We start from the raw sequence: 18,621 nt of genomic DNA on the forward strand, positions 1-18,621 counted from the left end.
AAGAGTACTTTCACTAATTTTTTCCTGGGCAAACTGGTACATATTAGAACTCTATTTATGAAATGTGGGATTTACGTTATAAAAATGTATTGTTTCTAGTTTTTTTCTTTGATTTTGATATCCATTTATTATACCTTACGTCAACGGAACGAATAGGTCATGCCATAACGGAAGAAAGTAATGACATTGTTTTACAAACCAGTTGCCGGGGAATAACAATTGTAATAGCTGTATTTTGTAATTACACACTAAATTGGACTCCGTAAATTTATATTGTTAGGCCGGATTCGTATCGAGTAAAAATACTGCCCGCAATAAACTGTACAATAATAAATTTATTACAGGAGCTTCTATAAAGAAAATAAAATAACTTGTCTTTACTGAAGTCCAAATATGAATGAATCTAATGTCTGTCTGTATCACGTGGAATGACTTTTGATTAGCCAGTTAAATCCAAGTTTAAATCCAAGAATACCATATGTAGAATTCCCTTCATCACATTTATCACATCAACTATTAATTATTCTGGGCTCACTGTGGTCTTTATTGCAGTGCCTCATGATCTTTTTATGTATTTCTCTAGAATAAGGACCACTATGGATATTTAAAGCAGGTACTCTCAGCTCATAAAATCTATTCAGCTTTTTTCAAACTGAAATTGGCCTTTTATTCTCTCATATTCTTGTTTTACTTTATTCGCATTGTTTATTATCACAGATGACCGAATTGACATAACTTCGCCCAGAAAAATACTTAATACGAAATATATCACCTGTACAATCTGCCATTAAATTTTGATGTAAGTGCAATCACAACTGTGACATGTATACTAGTTGTATAAAAGTGGCCTCAGTTAGTATAGTTCGTAATGAAAATATATATTAGTCATCCGATTTGTTTATTTATTTTTAGGATATGAACATATTAACTCACATTATGTAACTAGAAGTCTATTAACTGTTGTAGAAAAACTCATGCATTAGTATTTAAGATAGAACCTCTGAAAATTGATCTTCTTAGAAGGTTCTATATTGTTTGAATGTTGTGGTTTTAGATTTAAAGTTGATACTTTCTATTGGAACATTAAGTGATCTTCTCTGAAAGTTCTTCCTTAGTTAGTATATGTAACTAAACTTGACATTTTTCAATAATATACCGCTAATATCCATTTTTTTCTACCGCTCCAAATCAGTAGACTCTTAAAAGTCAGTCAGTATATCTAATATTTTGGCTAATTATGCCCATGGAGTTTTTCTAACACAGTATTATTCTAGCATTGGAGAAAACTATTAATCTGTTGAAGTTATAATTTAGCAGAGTGTTAATGTATTTATATTATTCTATGTGAGATTTTATTTTTGTTGGTAATTTATTCTAAAGTTAGTGGTTCTTGGATTTAACTTGGAAAATATGATGTGACTATTCAAAGAAGGATATTCTATGGTCCAGATTAGATCCAAGACTAGACTGGTATCATGAATATCCTTCACATTTTTATTTACAATTTGTGGTACAATTTCAGGTATTTGTAAAGACAATTTTGCTTTATTATTTTTCTTTAATAATTTTCTGTTATATAGAATGGTTATGTTAATCAACAAGAATCGTATTGATTGGGCTTCTATGTTCCTACGTTACGGTTTCGTGGTGCTGGATAACAATATTTTTGTATTGTATATTGTTTTACGGAGCCGCTGTCACTTTTTGGTGTTTTAGTGTACAAATACAGGTTACACTTATTTTGTGTGTGTTGTTTATCCAGCGCAACTGCATGAAATGTTTTGATTGTAAATATAGCAAATTGATCATTAAAGCTGGTGCTTCGGCTTTGTATACAGGCTTCATGGACATCTGACCGTAGTCTGTTAATATTTACATTTGCTATGTCTAATATAAAGAAATGCCTTTATAGATACTCCTACTTTTTGTGTTCTTTATAACGATAGACAGCAATAAAGTAGGTAATAAATAGGGATGGTTTTAGCGAATAGCGAAAGAATTAGATTGCAAACTCGGTGTGTCGTTTGGCCGCTCGGAAAAAGTTAGAATGGTATTGCCTTTATTGTTGTAATTGAGATAGCATGACAACAGGATCAACTGTTTAGAAAGATTAAAAATAGTATCATGACTCGCACAAATATGCTGTACAAATTATTTCTTATTTAATATTAAGTAATTAATTTTCATCTTAAGTTGGCGATTTACAATAAACGCAACCAATAATTGAAAATATTAGTAACCCTTGTGCCGTTTACTTGATTTTGAAGCCTAAAATACACGCACGTTATCTTGAACTCTGGGTCACAGGGACCTTCAATGACAGAACAGTTTCCACTTATTACAGGTATCTTTAAAACTACTACAGTAAACTCCGCTTAAAACAAACTTTCAATCGGAGAGCATATTCATAAATTAATAGTGTGTTCCTCTAGGCTTGGAGTTTTTGTAAAGGTCATTTATAGCACGTATAATTAAGTGCGCACTTTGATCAGGAGATTTGTGGGCAAACTTTTATGTATAGCAAGCAAGAAATTTATTACTTATTTTATGATAATGATCGCTTGGCCATTGATTTACTGTTAATCGTCATATTTTATTGGAGGAAAGAAATGCTGAGCATTTTTGTAATAAATTTAAAAATGAAGAAAATAGTCATGTATTTCTATCTATACACTAATACATGGCAATTGGTGGTAGTGCTATCGATAATATAGATTTGAAATAGTGCCAATTTTGCTATTAAATAGCTTGTGAATTTTATTGTCTTCCATTCAATTTCTCATTTAATAATTAATTCATAGATTATTTTTGTTTCTAGTGAATAAGTGTTTTTTGTGTTTTATAAATTATATGATAATTTTAAACTAACGATTTTTCCGATTTTTCCAATGTTCCTAGTGTTATATTGGATTATTTCTTCTTTGGTTATAAAGATCACAACTCGACTTCTCAGTGTTACTAATGAAAAGTATAATTATCTTGGCTATTTTCATGTGTGACTTTATAATGAACATGTCTGATCATTTTAGGATCCCTCAGTTTTATACAATTGGAGATTTAGTGCTTGCAAGCATGCCATTTCTAATTATGTGTGTCGAAATACTGATGACTTTATTAACACCTCACTCCCTAAGATTAATTATTTCCTACTGAGCAAAAATGTTTTAAAGACAGAATGAAATAGTACCCATGGCTCCAAAGGAAAGAACTGATTTTTAAATGGGAAAAAATCTTGAGTTTTCAACCCCGACCAATTTTGAGGTGACAAAATTTATGCTAAAAATTATCCTAATTGAAAAACATATAATATACTGCTATACAATTGTGCCACAGTTATTAAGACTCGGAATAGTCTGAATTTATGGCAAGTTGCATTATAATAAAACTAAATCTAAGATATTATTCTCGTGGATTCTATATCGGCATCCGAGAGAATTATTGCGTGGTCATATACGGCACATCATACCAAAGTGATTGAAAATTGTTACATGAGAAGAATACATATATTTTACGGATAGAAGCCAGATATTTGGTGGATTCGTTAATCTCACACGCTGTAAATATTGCCCAAGCTGTATTTCATGTAAATGTTACTTACTATACATTCAAAGTTTAACGTAGATGGCGACATAGGATGGACAAATTGCCTTTTTAGTATAGTGAATCATTCCTTTTATAACTCGTGGTCCTCATTAATTAACTCAGTAAGTTGACTTATTCTCATAGATATGAGATTGAATGATTAGAGTCAAATATTATGAGTCCTCAAATAAATCTGTCTCTTATAATGGTTGAACTAACCGATGTGTCGTGATATGCCTTTTCTCTGCAAGATATAACTGAATTATTGCTTTATGTTTTGTTTGAGAGACTCTATACTCAGTGTCCATGCTTGTGTCACGTGATATCATTGGTGCATTCACTTGTTGGTGGTCAGACCCTATGATCTCCCTCAATGTTGTTTCGTCTATGAAGGTCATATACGGGTAACCAACTAATACTCTGAAAATTAAGAGTGCTTTGTTCACTGCTCATTAGTTCTCTATTAGCACCAAATATGCTTATCATTTTATCTTTGCATGATGCAAAATATTGATTGGGTCATAACTATTGTATGTTTTATGATATCTATTAGATACACCCGCTCTGTCCGCCTTCTTGTGCCTCAATTTGGTTCTCTCGATTGCTTGTAGTCTGTCTGTTATGTCCGTGTTGTGGTGTTAGCCATCGTATTGATTATCCCAATATATCTGTAAGATATACTTTTGAGTGGTATAATATACAATAGTTCTTCATAATTTATCTCTTTTCTGATAGTCAATAACACGTTTAGTGACCTTGACCTTGGACGCCATCAATATTGAATTTGTATGGGTTACTAGGGCAGAAGTCAATTGTCACATGCTCGCTTTACATGTGTTATGATAAATGTATTGTCCCTGCTCATTATTTTGATAATTACCAACTTTCACGCTGGAAAATTGTCTATTACATGCTCTTCAGCCATAATAATATTAGTATGTCTCGAGGCTTCCTCTCGCAAGAAAAACCATAATTTCAATCTATTCTTCTTAGTGCTTGAACTCTCGAACCGCTCAAATTTCGCACCATTGTAGAATTTCCTATCGCGCAATCAATTTGATCAATTATTCAGAGTTAGTTTCAATTTCTGATAGCTGTATAATTTGTACGCTTAGATATAAATGATCATTTGTAACACTTTTAATATGCTGTTTAAGATTTGTGTGTACTATACAAACTTTTAGGCGCTGCAACGCAAACTAATAATTGATTTATTTATCTCGCGATGGAGAAGTGATTTTTGGTATTATATTTAGACCAATGAATATATGGGAATAACTCTGTGTTGTATTGCATTTGTTTGTTTGGTGTGACATTCTTAAGCTTTGTCTTTGTTCTATACGCAGTATATATACATCAGTCATCTAGGCCGGGTTTTTGCTTTTTCCATCAGTATGCTGTCAGGAAAAGTTACATCCATGTTAAGTTGCATAGATAAGCCTTCGCACTAACCTGCGCTAATACTTCTCTTATGCAGTGCTCCGCTGGATGGTTAGTCACCCACTCTCAGTGAGAGGTAACTGGATCTAGATGAGTCGTTCGCCGACTTCAAACCCCTGACCCATGTGTGGCTCTAGGTTGAATACAGTTGTTACATGTCCAATAGCGCTTCTTGGTGTTTTTTATGGATAATAGAATGCTCCTATTACGTCTTAAGGTGCTGGTTTAGATGACTTTATAACTTGGAATTTCTTTTTTACTTATGAGAATAATTTCCGTGACCCTATTGATCATTTATTGAGTCTCAGACTCATATATGAGATTAAGTGATGGCTGCTCGCGCCCTCTAAGATTAGTATTGGGTCTTTTATGTGTCCAATTGTCTCTAAAGATCACGAGACCTAAGATGTCCAGATATGTCTTTTCTGCCACGTGACTAAAATGTCTATTCAATGGTAAGAGGCATACTTGTGATTCAAGTTCGTGTATGTGTCCTATATTTTTATTGTATGAATCATTCTCAACGGCTCAGCATGTGTCAGCTGAGAATTCGTGTGTGATAAAAAACGGTCATTCTCTAGTATAATGTAGCTTCTTGTTGAGGTAAATTTGACTACCTGCCTACCGCCCTATGATCACTGGAACAATACTGTTTGGGCGACCGGAGGTGTAAATTGACACAAAAATATAAGGAAAATATAAGGTGATGATGCCAATAGATTGTGATTAGATACGTTTAATTGTGCAATGTCACTCACTCAACCTCAGTCGCTCACAAAGTTAGCGATTTTGTTCATGGTTATTCGTCTTGCCTAGTCTTCATATTTTTCACGTAGTAGCAAGAATTTCATTTCTTATATATTTGTGTGGCTCATCTGTGTTCGTGGTTTTTATTCAAAACAGGCATTGTTCGTGCCAGGTTCGCTTAACATTGTGTGGGATCTTATCTGTTATTCTTGATTACAAAAATAGTTTTAGTTAGCCTTAATATCCGACAAAGATAATCTTGTTAAACTTTAATCAGCCGAATACATTTTTAATTACAAACTATGTACATCCATTCCAAGTGTGATATTATGTTCACACGATTCGAAATTCTTTATCGTTGAAATAAATTTAAGTGTTTTTGTACTGTGAAAGCAGTAACTCCAATAGATTTATTTTAGCTCCAGGTACTCCGATAATTTGACTGCAATAATACATTTTTTGATTGTGACATGTGATATCTGCACCGGCTCTCATGTGGACACACTGTGCCCGTGTGTAAATGTGATGGCGATGCTAAATAGTACTCGAGTGATTAGATCTTAATTTATGGTACAAGTCTCTGTGCTACGATTCTTCATTCAACCACGATGTCTGTAGAGCAGGTTATTCAAAAGTATTTTATATATTCCCTATTGGTTACGTTTTTTTAGTTTGAGCTGGATTTGAGTATGAACTACCCGCGCAATATAGAGTCATACTAGCGCACTCTGGTGTTAGATATTAGCGATGCATAATTGTACATTTATTCTCGGTAAATAAATCATCGAATATTGTGATGTTGTTAGTGATGTGTGTAAAGTCTTCTCGTGTGTGGTAAGTGTGTAGTAGCTGTTCAGAAAGTGATCGTTGACTTTGACTCAATCTTTTACAGTGATAGATGTCACAAGTTATATTGGATAAGACCATTGAAGGAAATCATTTTAATGTCGAGACAAAAAGAATTAGTACAATAATCTGTTTTTAGCGATCATAATTTTTTTTATAGTTTTGTACTTACAACATGATATCAAATACTGTGTTTTTTGTGAAATTAATTTAAAAGCGATTAGATAATTGATACAACTTTTTATTAGCGACGTTTATTATATATGTCATTCATGACTGGGGATTCCTATATGTTTAATGGGGATCCTGTGATATGTATGTCAACGTACTTCGCATTCTCTTCATCATACTTAATTAGCTACTGTGCCGTTGGTTAGCAATTATCAGTCGCAAGATAGTGAATGGGAATATGCGTCGACCTGTGTGTTGACAGATAAAGAGTGAGAGATCATTTAATCTGAGTTTCTGGTTACGATGTTGCTTCTAGAAATTATCGACAAGACTGAGATTTGATACTAGATGTCGCTGACCTGCTGGACCTAGTACGATTTTTCTTTACTTTATCTTACTTGCATGAGATACGGTCTTTGTGAAGAGAGCCAGACGAATAGTGTTGTGCGCTTCCCAGTATTATGTGGCACAAATATCTAAGTGTGGTACAGTACGTTATGAGATAATTGTATTGAACATCTATACATTAGATTCGTATATTATGAAAGATCTAGTGTGTAGGTCGTGAACAAGTTTGTTGAGCTATGGTTGACGCTTTCTCACTATAGACGCCAGCTGAGATAGTGTTCACCTCTCGCTCCCGCTGCTGGCACGAATACATAAATGATGTTTACATAGGAGTGTTGAAATTGGGTCATACTTCATATAACTCACATTCTCTGTATTCGCTAACTTCGTTTGGTTGTAAATTTACTGACTATGTTTTACTCAATATATTTTAATGATTGATGTTTATCTAGTAGTTAAGAGCATCAGGCTCTGTGAAACGGGGCTGACTATTAATAGTGTGTCATTGTGAACTTGTGAAGATCGTTATGTAATCACAGAGGTCCTCTCAAGAGATTAAAGTTTCATCGCAAATATTTAGTAGTAAGTATAGAGGTATTCTTTCCAGTCTATGGTATATGCTCTTTCAAATTTCGTTTGTAATAGGTAATCCGGCATGACCCATCGATAGTACATGGTCAATATATGCTCTAACAATAACTGCAATTTTGTGTGATAATTGTACCTTTTTTTTAATATAGTATTCATCGTATTTGTTTATCTCATGTTTGGTTAAGGATACTGCACGCCCTGACCTACTATTTTTATACCTCAAGTGAGTGTGTGGTGTAGTATTAACCTTTTCAGAGTCTCATTTATTGAGAGACAAGTGATTATACCTTCTAATGACTTAAATTAGCTTTTAGGTCTGTTGTCAGGAAGAGCTTACTTTTACTTCTTCTCTCTTACCTCTAGCCCATTGTGAAGTTGTCAGTATGTATTGGTTGTTGCCACCAATAATTTCTTCTATAGTCAAGTGTTACGTTCGTTGAGACGTGTAAAAGGATGAAGTCCCCTAATCTCTTGCGGGATATCAGGGTGACGTGTATATGTCTATTCATTCTGTGTATTCAATTACCTATCTCTTGTACATATGCAATTTCCAACAATATCTTTTTCATCAGGTCAATATGGATAATGATATCTATGTATTTGTACATGGTTCTTCGGATGACCTCTATGCCTAATTTTGAAGTGATAGACTCTACATAATAGATCCTAGAGAACCTTAAAAAACCTGTGAAATCTCTCCTGTTCCATTAGGAGTTGTAATTGTATGCTCTCCATAGATTTCTATTCACTTTACTATCCTCTGGTTAGTGCCAGTAGTCAATTCATTCCTTCCAACCCATGGTGATATTACCGACATTACTAGCTGATACTTATGTAATTACATTTGTTAATTAACTCTCTAAGGAATATATTCTCTTTACGACAAGTGGTATATCTGGAATTCATAACGCGATTGTGTTTTGATCAAATACATAAGATGGTAGATGTGATATATAGACTATCCCATCTATATATTCTAAGTGATTGAGGAATGTGTGGTCAATATTTGCTCTCTCATAATGTAAATCGCTACTGTATAATCTGCCTTTTATAGGACTGCTTTGTTAATAGTGTCTTCTCATTTCACTCTACCCATTTTTATGTTAGATGAATATTGCGATGATGAAAAAATAACAATGGGTTTATTAGCTGCATAGATCGCTCGAAACCATTAATTCGTATTATTCTACTTTGTGATTAGTGATTTCTCCCGTCCACGAGTGCTTTGTTATAAAGATATTCGTCTACAATCATTTGTGAAATAGTGTGTATTAGCCATATATTGGATATGGTTTACCGCAGAATAGTGCTAGATATATGTATAAAAATATCCATGTGAATGGTCTTTATATAAGCTTCAACGTGACCAGAATAATGTATCTCATCATTCTTCAAAGGTACATACTTCTTAGATTTATATGAAATAACGTTAAATGATACTATATATTTTCTTTAATTGCATACTTTTAGATTAATATGAAATTCCGTAAGAGTAATTGATTAAAGCTTTAGTAGTACTGTAAAGTATTGGTAAAACTTCTCTGCTCTGCTGAATAAGATGACCTGCAGAGTTGAATTTAAAATGAGCTTTGAAATATTTAAATATATTTTATTTGCTGTAAAAGGAGTCATCCTTAAGTGATACTGACCAGAGTTAGCCAAACAATATTTGGCATGTGAACTTTTAAAACACCAAATAAGCTATAAAGGACATTTAAGGCATATCGAGGGGTGAAAGTGAAAAGGTTCTAAGTGCATTTTCCAAAATTTTACAGGAGAAGCAAAAAACTGTCTCAAATGTTTGTAAAATAGCAAAATTCCACAACACCTTGATTTTACACATAAAAATGTCAATGGTAATAAAAATTCTAGGAAAGACTTGGCAAACAAGATATTTAATCAAATGCAACTTAGAACTGTTTCGCACTTAAAATTTCTCATATTTTGATTTTTATGTTCAAAGCGAAAAGGTTCCACGTGACATTTTGATAGAACAAAAGCAAGTATTTTTTCTTATTTAATTTAAGATAGATTTATATTTTGGCATTTCTATTTATTCAGTAAGAGATGGAGTATAAATTGCCAGATAGGACTGTTTCGCATTTACTTTTTATTTTGATTTCATATTTTAGGTACGATACATTCTCTTACTGCACTTTCAAGTTCATGAAATTTTAAGTTTGACTCTGTTTAAATTAGAAACATAAATAAAGGTCATAATTGATAGTGTACAAAACTTTTAAAGAACATGATGGACATTAATTACACCTGAAAAACAAATGCCAATTAATTTGATAATCATTTTCAGGTGAACTATACAAAGTATACGGAGAGCTGTCCTCCTTGCCCCGGCATCCGCGTCCAGATTTCAGATTAAAGTTTTGGTGCAGTAAAATACTTAAAGTATAAGCTTCAAACTTCAAATATATGTTCTTTGGCCTTCGTGGTCAATTCCTATGCATCAAAACTCCAAACCGGTGTTAAATAGCTAATAAAAACCGATAAGATCGATATTATTTCTTTAGCGTTACTACTTCGAGAATTATTCCCCCTTGAACTTTGAATTTAAGCCAAATTGGAACTTTACACTAAATATTAAACCTAGTAAAAGTGATTTGTTTGTGGTTCTATAAAATCATACTAGTAACTAAACATGAGTCAGTCAGTTTAGAAAGACCTTGCAATTTGCTAGAAATTGAAATTATTTTTAAGTAACATGTTCTAAACCACTTTACTTCATTCTTAGATACTAATAATAGATAGCACTGTATTCATTTAATAAAAGCAAAATTTAATGAATCTGAAAATAAAAATATAGGTTAAACTTATGACTTCAGATGGCATTTACAATGACCATGACATTAGATGTGCTGTTCGTCATGTTCAGGGCACTAATCAATTTTAAGGTGCCACTGATTTCCTCTAGGCTTTTTCTGTCACTGAAAAATAATTTGCATAAAATATTTACATTACAGCACAGACTGCAAAACCAGTTCAGCCTAAAACAGAGAATGTTGTAATTACTGTTGTTGGTACCAAAAGCAGCCTTGATGCAGCAGTTGATTATTTAAGAAAGCAAAAGGAAGTTATAATAATTGAGGTAAGAATTATGTTGTTTGATTTCTGTACAGTTGTAGAAATAAGTAACTTAATTAAAGATGATCAAACGCATCGGAATTGAGACTGTAATGGAAGTTTTAAGTTTGATTCAGCATGACGATTACTGGTAAATGCGAGCTAAAGTCCAAGCTTCCTTGCACTGGCTTAAAAACATCATCTTAAACAACAGAAAAAGACAAAATTCAAAGAATTAAAAGTGCCACAAACAAAAATTTTGGATATTTAAACACCCGAAACCATGTTTGGGGGGTATATAGGAGTCACCCGGTGGTCAGTCGGTCCAGCGGTCAATTGCATTTTCCTTGTCTGGAGCATAACTTGAAGACTAATGGTTGGAATTCAGTACAACTTCATACAATAATCAAACACATTTAGAAGAAGTGCAGTGCACAAGACCCATAAATCCATCTTGACTAAATAGAGTAATTGCCCTTTGTTACTTTTTCTAGTTCGGAGCGTAACTTGAAAACCACTAGTTGGAATTCAAAACAACATCTTAGTATGGTCAAGCACGTTGAGAGGAAGTGAAGTGCACAGTAACCATAACTTCATTTTGACTAATTACAGAGTTATTGCCCTTTGATACTTTTCCTTGTCCGGAGCATAACTTTAAAAGTACTGTTTGAAATTCAAAACAACTTCATACAATGCTCAAGCAAAATAAAAGGAATTGCAGTGCTTAAGAAGCATAATTCCATTTGGACTAAGTACAGAGTTATTACCGTTTGTTACTTTTACATTGCTTTTTCTTGTCCAGAGCATAACTTGAAAACCACTAATTGGAATTCAAAACAACTTAATACAATTGTCAAGCACAATAAGAGAAATTGAAGTGCATGATAACCATAACTCCATCTTGACTCATCACAGAGTTATTGCCTGTCATTCCTTTTTTTCCAGTGCATGAATTGAAAAGTAATGGTTTGAAATCTATGCAACTTCATACAATGATCAAGCACAATAAGGGGAAGTGAAGTGCTCAATAACCATAACTCTATTTGGACTAATTACTAATTATGCCCCCCTTCAAAGAAGTGAGGTATATTGCTTTGCATTTGTCTGTCGGTCCGTCGGTCTGTTAGTCCATAGACCAAATGGTTCCCAAGTGATAACTAAAGAACGCTTAGGCCTAAGAACTTCAAAATTGGTATGATGATTGTTCATGACCAGCAGATGACCCTTAATGATTTTGGGGTCAAGGGGTCAAAGGTCAAGGTCACATTGACCTTGTAGGTAAAAACAGTTTCTCATCAGTAATTAAAGAACGCTTAGGCTTAGGAACTTCAAACTTGCTTTGATGATTGTTCATGACCAGCAGATGACCCCTATTGATTTTGGGGTCAAAGGTCAAGTTCACATTTACATTGTCGGTAAAAAAAGTTTCCAATCAATAACTAAAGAACGCTTGACCTAGGAACTTTAAATTTGGTATGATGATTGTTCATGACCAGCAGATGACCCTAATGATTTTGGGGTCAAGGGGACAATGATCAGGGTTTGATTAACCTTGTAGTTAAAAAGGTTTCTTATCAATATATTGACAAGATATGGGCTTTTGGCCCTCAAATTGTGAAGGTGCATTGGTCTTGGCCAGTAGATGACCCCTAATGATTTGCGGTCACAATTACTTAGTGACTAGTCATGACCATGTAATTAACCCTCATTGATTTTTTGGTCACTAGGTCAATATCTCAAAAAGTATTTGAGGTATCGACTTGAAACTTCATAGGTGGAAAGATCTCATTGAGGAGGAGGGCAGTAAACAATAATGATAACCTACCCTGCATTATTTTTCAGTTATTGGCCTTTGTTATTTTTCATGCTTAATTTTTGTCTAGAGCATAACTAAAAATGCCTTTGAGATATCAACATGAAACTTCACAGGTAGATACATCTCACCCAGGAGGTGTGCAGTGCACAAGAATGATAACTCTACCCTTCATAATTGTTTAGTTATTACCCTTTGTTATTTTTCATACTTAATTTTTCACCTGAGTGGAGCATAACTCAAAAAGTGTTTGAGATGTCAACATGAAACTTGATAGGGGGATTTATCTTATTGAGGAGGAATGTTGTGCGCAGCCATGATAACTCTACCCTTTATACTTTTTGAGTTATTGCCCTTTGTTATTTTTTTATACTTTTTGTGCCGGAGCGTATCTCAAAAAGTATTTTCTGATTGGAGGTGGATGGCCATGTTAACATGGCTCTTGTTTTTCATTTATTGCCATTTGTTGCTTTCAGCCATCAGTATTCACATAGGTTTCAAATCTGTAATCACTTCAACCATCAGTATTAATTTCATATACATTCCAATAGAGAAACCCATTTGGCGGGGATGGCCATGTTGACATACTTTTGTTTGTCCAGTGCATAACTTGAAATCTTGTACTTGCAATTCAATAGAACTTTATACAATGGTGAAGCGCAATTAGAGGAAGTGCAGTGTACAATAACCGTAACACTATCTAGACTTATTACAGAGTTACTCAATAAAACTGAATCAATGGTCAACCAAAGTGAAAGAAAATGCAATGTACAAGAACCACAGCTATCTTTAATTGCCAACAATCTTAAAACTTTTTTCAAGTCTTTTACAAGGTATTCTGTTACTAGTAAATTCCATTTCCGAAGCAGTCTTGCGGGGGATGTAAATCACATTTTGTGATAGTTCTAATTAATATTTGTTATAGCTACTTTACATAAACAATTAAACTAAAAGTTGTTAGAACCTCATCTTAATTAGCAATGTACATGTATATATGCAGTTATGATTTGTTATGAAAAATTGAAGCAATGTTCTATTTTGTGTCGAGATAATTCATTTCATCCCTGCTTGAGAGAATGATAACATTACTTTCAGCTACACATGCCGCAAGTAGATCAGGTAGATGCTATTCCTAAACCAACTTTGTTAAATGTTCCGGGTGCTATGTTCATGGAGAGAGGACCAGATCACAGAGGTATTTACACAACAAAAAAATGATACCAGAAATATTTTACTTAAATGTTAAAGAATAATTCAAAATACAGAAAAGAAAGAATACAATTTAGGAATATTATGAATATATCAATAATTTCATATTTTTATCATGTTTTTTTCTGGAAAGGATAAATATGATTTTAAATGTTGTAATGCTGAGGTTTTTCACATACTCGTTTTTATAAAGAAGAAAATAACTTGCAAATTTATGCCAATATTTTACATGCAATAGAGTCTTTTGCTTGGAGATGTAAATTTTGTATTAATTAATAATTTCAAGAAAATTATTTTTTTGAAATTATAAATAGAGTAAAATAAAAAAAAAGATTGTTTTAAAATTATTAAAAGAGTAAAATTGTGATTTAAAAATTGTATTTGTTTTTACAACAAGTTTGATATGCCCATTAAGACAAAACCTATCATATATTTTAGAATACTATAATAAATTCACTAGTCATTTTTAACAATCAATCAGACATCTTCCTTATAGCAAAGTTACATGCATTGAGAGGCAACCGCTTGGTAAAAGCCAAGTCAGTTTGGCCCATTGATGCATTGCAGGTTATGTTATATTCTCTGCTGTGTTTAGTGTGGTAAAAAAGAATCAACACAGTCGTACAGTAGCACAATGACAGTATGAAAATATAGACATAGCTATTTCTCCCTCTTTGGTCCATGCTCCTGGGAGTGGCCAGAAAGGTTTACAAATAATTTGGACATAATGTTTTTTGCTAACCCAAATCATGGAAAAATTGCATATATAACTTCTTTTATCAAATAGATTATATTTTGCATTTACAGAAAGTGTTCTTTTAAATAATTTGTACTGTTTCACTTAAATTTATATTTTCTTCAGAGATGCAGTCTAGTTCTACATATATGCGGTGAGTATTGAAATAGAAAAAAAACTTTTTTACAAATTAAAAGTTTTTTAAATCATGCTGTTTGAATAAAAAAGATATGTCATAATGTAGCCCAATTGTTGAAGAATTATGATCATCTCTAATTGAGAAATATAGCGTCATCGTGGCTCTCTTATTTATATTCTCATTGTTCAACATGAAATTTGTATTCTTATCATATTATTAGCATGTTCTGGTTTGATTATTTGTATACATGCCTGAGGACCTTTAGAACTAATGTGATGTGGCTTTGTTCTTCAGTCCGTCTCAGTGCTTTACAGAAAGTAAACAATTGGCCATCTTACTGAAAAAAGAACACAAGAGAATAATCTAGTTTATTTTGTAGCAAAAGAATAAGATGCCAAAAGCCCTCTATTAAATAAAAAAAGTATAAAAGAAACGTCCCCTTTAACAATTTTACTCCATGTCTATCAGAAGCTTATTGGTTTTAGCATAAAAAAACTTGAATGTCAATTAATTTAAAGTATGTATCAAAACACAGGCCTGGCTGAGGTTTGATTTTTGCAGCAATTAATTCATTATTTATAAAGTTATGCTGTTTTTTAAACACTTAATTTAAGAAGGTTTTTGTTTTCTCCAGAATAACCTTTGATTGATTTCAGTGACTGTATTTGGCATACAAGTATGTTATATTGAAGCACAGGTTATGATAGATTTATCAACTTATTATCAATATATTTATTCCCCTTTGTAGCAAATTTTCAGTAACATTACTGATTTCCATGGAGAACTTCTAGAGACTGTTTTGCCCTGCCTGAGAGGGGTCTCTTGTTTTATTATTTCTTTTTAACCACTAACATAAATTTGTTACACTATATAGGTGTTTTCATACTAACAGCATGTTCTGATTTGATGATCATTTTTACAAAGTTAAACCCTTCTATCATTTTCAATGTCATTTTGAGAGTTTATTATTGTAAAATGTTTATGCAACATGAGCTGTGAAAGCATGCCATTTACATATTTGTTACAGCATGTGTTGCTTCTACAAGACTCCTGTTAACCCCCTGTGTTCTAGCCATATTATTTTTCTTTTTTTTAGGAGTCCTGAACTGGAAAGGATAAAGGAATTGGAATGTTATGTGGAAATGAAAAACATTCCAATGAGTGAAACCAAAGAATCCCTGATACTGAAACTTGTGGAGCTAGAATTGCCAATAATATTTCCAAAGTTGATTTATCAGAATGGCTGCAATACAGCTATTTTAATTTGTAAAAATGTTGAAGGTAGTTTGTTAATTTTTGTCTGACTGATTTTTGTGTCGCCTCTACAGAGTTTTCGCGACATAGAGGGATCACTTTTCTGTTGTTTGTCTGTTGTCCGTCCATATGTCTGTCCTCACGGCCAAAAAGGGATAGGGGGCCATCTAACTGTAAACAGAGCAAAAGAGAACAATAGAGTTCATAACATTAGAGTAATGAGCCATTGGCCCTCTATTAAACAAAAGAACATAAATAAAAGAAATATGGCAAGTTGGAAATATCTTAAGACTTCTATCATTCTATGGCTTCATAATTTCCACGCTTACTTATCAATACAAAGTACATGATATTGCCAAGTTCTATAACTGTGTCATCCATATTTCCCAGTTATTTCCCTTTTTTCACTTTGAAAATAGGGCCTTGACTGGTTAACTATTATGGCAAGTTGGATTTATCGTAAATTTCTCTTAATTGCTTAATTTATTTAATGATATCTTGCATATTTGGTAGGTGGATACCTTTCATGGTCCTCTAATTTTTGTGGAGTAAGTGGTCTCTAGGGTCAAGGTCATGGTCACTGGTTTAGAAAATAAATTTAAACATTTTGCTTATACAGCCTTTATTTTTATATCCCCAAAATAATTTCGGGCATATTATGTTATATCCCCTTGCGTCCATCCGTCTGTCTGTCCGTTAGCAATTTGGTTTCCGGAGCATAACTTAAGTTCCATTTAGCCCACAATATTCAAACTTCATAGGATGATTGTCCATATAAGGTAGAAGACCCCTATTGATTTTGGGGTCACAAGGTCAAAGGTCAAGGTCACTATTACCTTAAAACTGAAAACAGTTTCCGGAGCATAACTTAAGTTCCAATTGGCCCACAGTGTTCAAACTTCATAGGATGATTGTCGATATTTAATAGAAGACACCTAATGATTTTGGGGTTACAAGGTCAAAGGTCAAGGTCACTTTTACTATAAAACTGAAAACAGTTTCCGGAGCATTACTTAAGATCTATTTGTCCCACAATATTAAGACCCCTATTGATTTAGGGTTCAGAAGGTCAAAGGTCAAGGTCACTATTACAATAAAACTAAAAACAGTTTCCAGAGCATAAACTAAGGTCTTTTTGGCCCACAATATTCAAACTTCATAGGATGATTGTCCATATTGGGTAGAATACCCCTATTGATTTTCGGTTTTACAAAGTCAAAGGTCAAGGTCACTATTATTTAAAAAACTTAAAACAGTTTCCAGAACATAACTTAATTTCTATTTAGCCCATAGTGTTGAAACTTCATAGGATGATTGTCCATATTGGGTAGAACACCCCTATTGATTTTGGGGTCACAAGGTCAAAATTCAAGGTCGCTATTACCTCAAAACTGAAAACAGTTTCCAGAGCATAACTTAAGTTACATTTGGCCCTCAATATTCAAACTTTTAAGGAGGATTGCTATTTGAATGAGGTAATACTTTATTTAATTTATGTAATGTCTTACAAGTGCTTCATCCTAACTAGATTAAAAAAACCTTCCGGGCATATAATGCTCCGCCTAGCAGTGCTCTTGTTTGGTTGATGTATTTCATGTTTAATACAAACATGCCAAGGGAGGTCCTCCTTCTTTGGGTATAGTAAGGGGTCATTTGGGTCAAGGTCAATGTCACCAATGTCAAGGTCACCAATGTTAAAAATAGATGTTTACATTTTTACAGATGTATTAACCATATTCTATAGACAGATGTCATTTATAATTGATAGGAACATAAAATTTGATGGAGTTAGTGGTCAGTTGGGTCAAGGTCACCACTTTACACTTTTGCTCATACAGCCTTTATTTATTGACAGATATATTTCATAGGAAGATAACTTGCATGGTATTCTTCCTTTTGATTGAGTTAGGGATCAGTGTGTCAAGGTCACTAGTGCTAAAAATAGATTTTTACACTTTGCCCATACAGCCTTTATTTATTGACAGATATATTTCATATTTGGTAGGTAGATAACTTGCATGTTATTCTTACTTTGGATGGAGTTAGGGATCAGTTGGGTCAAGGTCACAAGTGTTAAAAATATATTTTTACACTTTTGCCCATACAGCCTTTATTTATTGACAGATTTATTTCATATTTGGTTGGAAGATAACTTGCATGGTATTCTTCCTTTGGATTGAGTTAGGGGTCAGTTTGATCAAGATCATTAATGCTCAAAATAAATTTTAACATTTTTGCCCATACAGCCTTTATTTATTGACAGGTGTATTTCATATTTGGTTGGAAGATAACTTGCATGGTATTCTTCCTTTGGATTGAGTTAGGGGTCAGTTTGATCAAGATCATTAATGCTCAAAATAGATTTTAACATTTTTGCCCATACAGCCTTTATTTATTGACAGGTGTATTTCATATTTGGTTGGAAGATAACTTGCATGGTATTCTTCCTTTGGATTGAGTTAGGGGTCAGTTTGATCAAGATCATTAATGCTCAAAATAGATTTTAACATTTTTGCCCATACAGCCTTTATTTATTGACAGGTGTATTTCATATTTGGAAGGAAGATAACTTGATATTATATAGGTGTCAGTGGGTCAAGGTCAAGGGTGATTTCTTACATTTATATATATTTGATAAAGTTGAATATTTATCACTTCACAAGTCATAAC

General features: G+C 33.2%; 1 protein-coding gene across 1 annotated transcript; it reads left to right on the forward strand.

Annotated features, from left to right (window-relative positions):
• The first annotated feature begins 9,129 nt into the window (after nt 1-9,129).
• Nucleotides 9,130-16,205, forward strand: LOC132721109 (uncharacterized). The gene is made up of 4 exons (XM_060705362.1): nt 9,130-10,825; nt 13,709-13,808; nt 14,685-14,712; nt 15,794-16,205. Exons 2-4 carry the CDS (start codon nt 13,715-13,717, stop codon nt 15,999-16,001), a joined length of 330 nt encoding a protein of 109 aa, XP_060561345.1. The 5' UTR covers nt 9,130-10,825; nt 13,709-13,714; the 3' UTR covers nt 16,002-16,205.
• The last annotated feature ends 2,416 nt before the right edge of the window (nt 16,206-18,621 follow it).

The sequence above is a fragment of the Ruditapes philippinarum genome, unplaced genomic scaffold (genome assembly GCF_026571515.1).
Source record: "Ruditapes philippinarum isolate M1 unplaced genomic scaffold, ASM2657151v2 ctg6322_1_1_1_1, whole genome shotgun sequence".
In the NCBI taxonomy this organism is placed as follows: domain Eukaryota; kingdom Metazoa; phylum Mollusca; class Bivalvia; order Venerida; family Veneridae; genus Ruditapes; species Ruditapes philippinarum.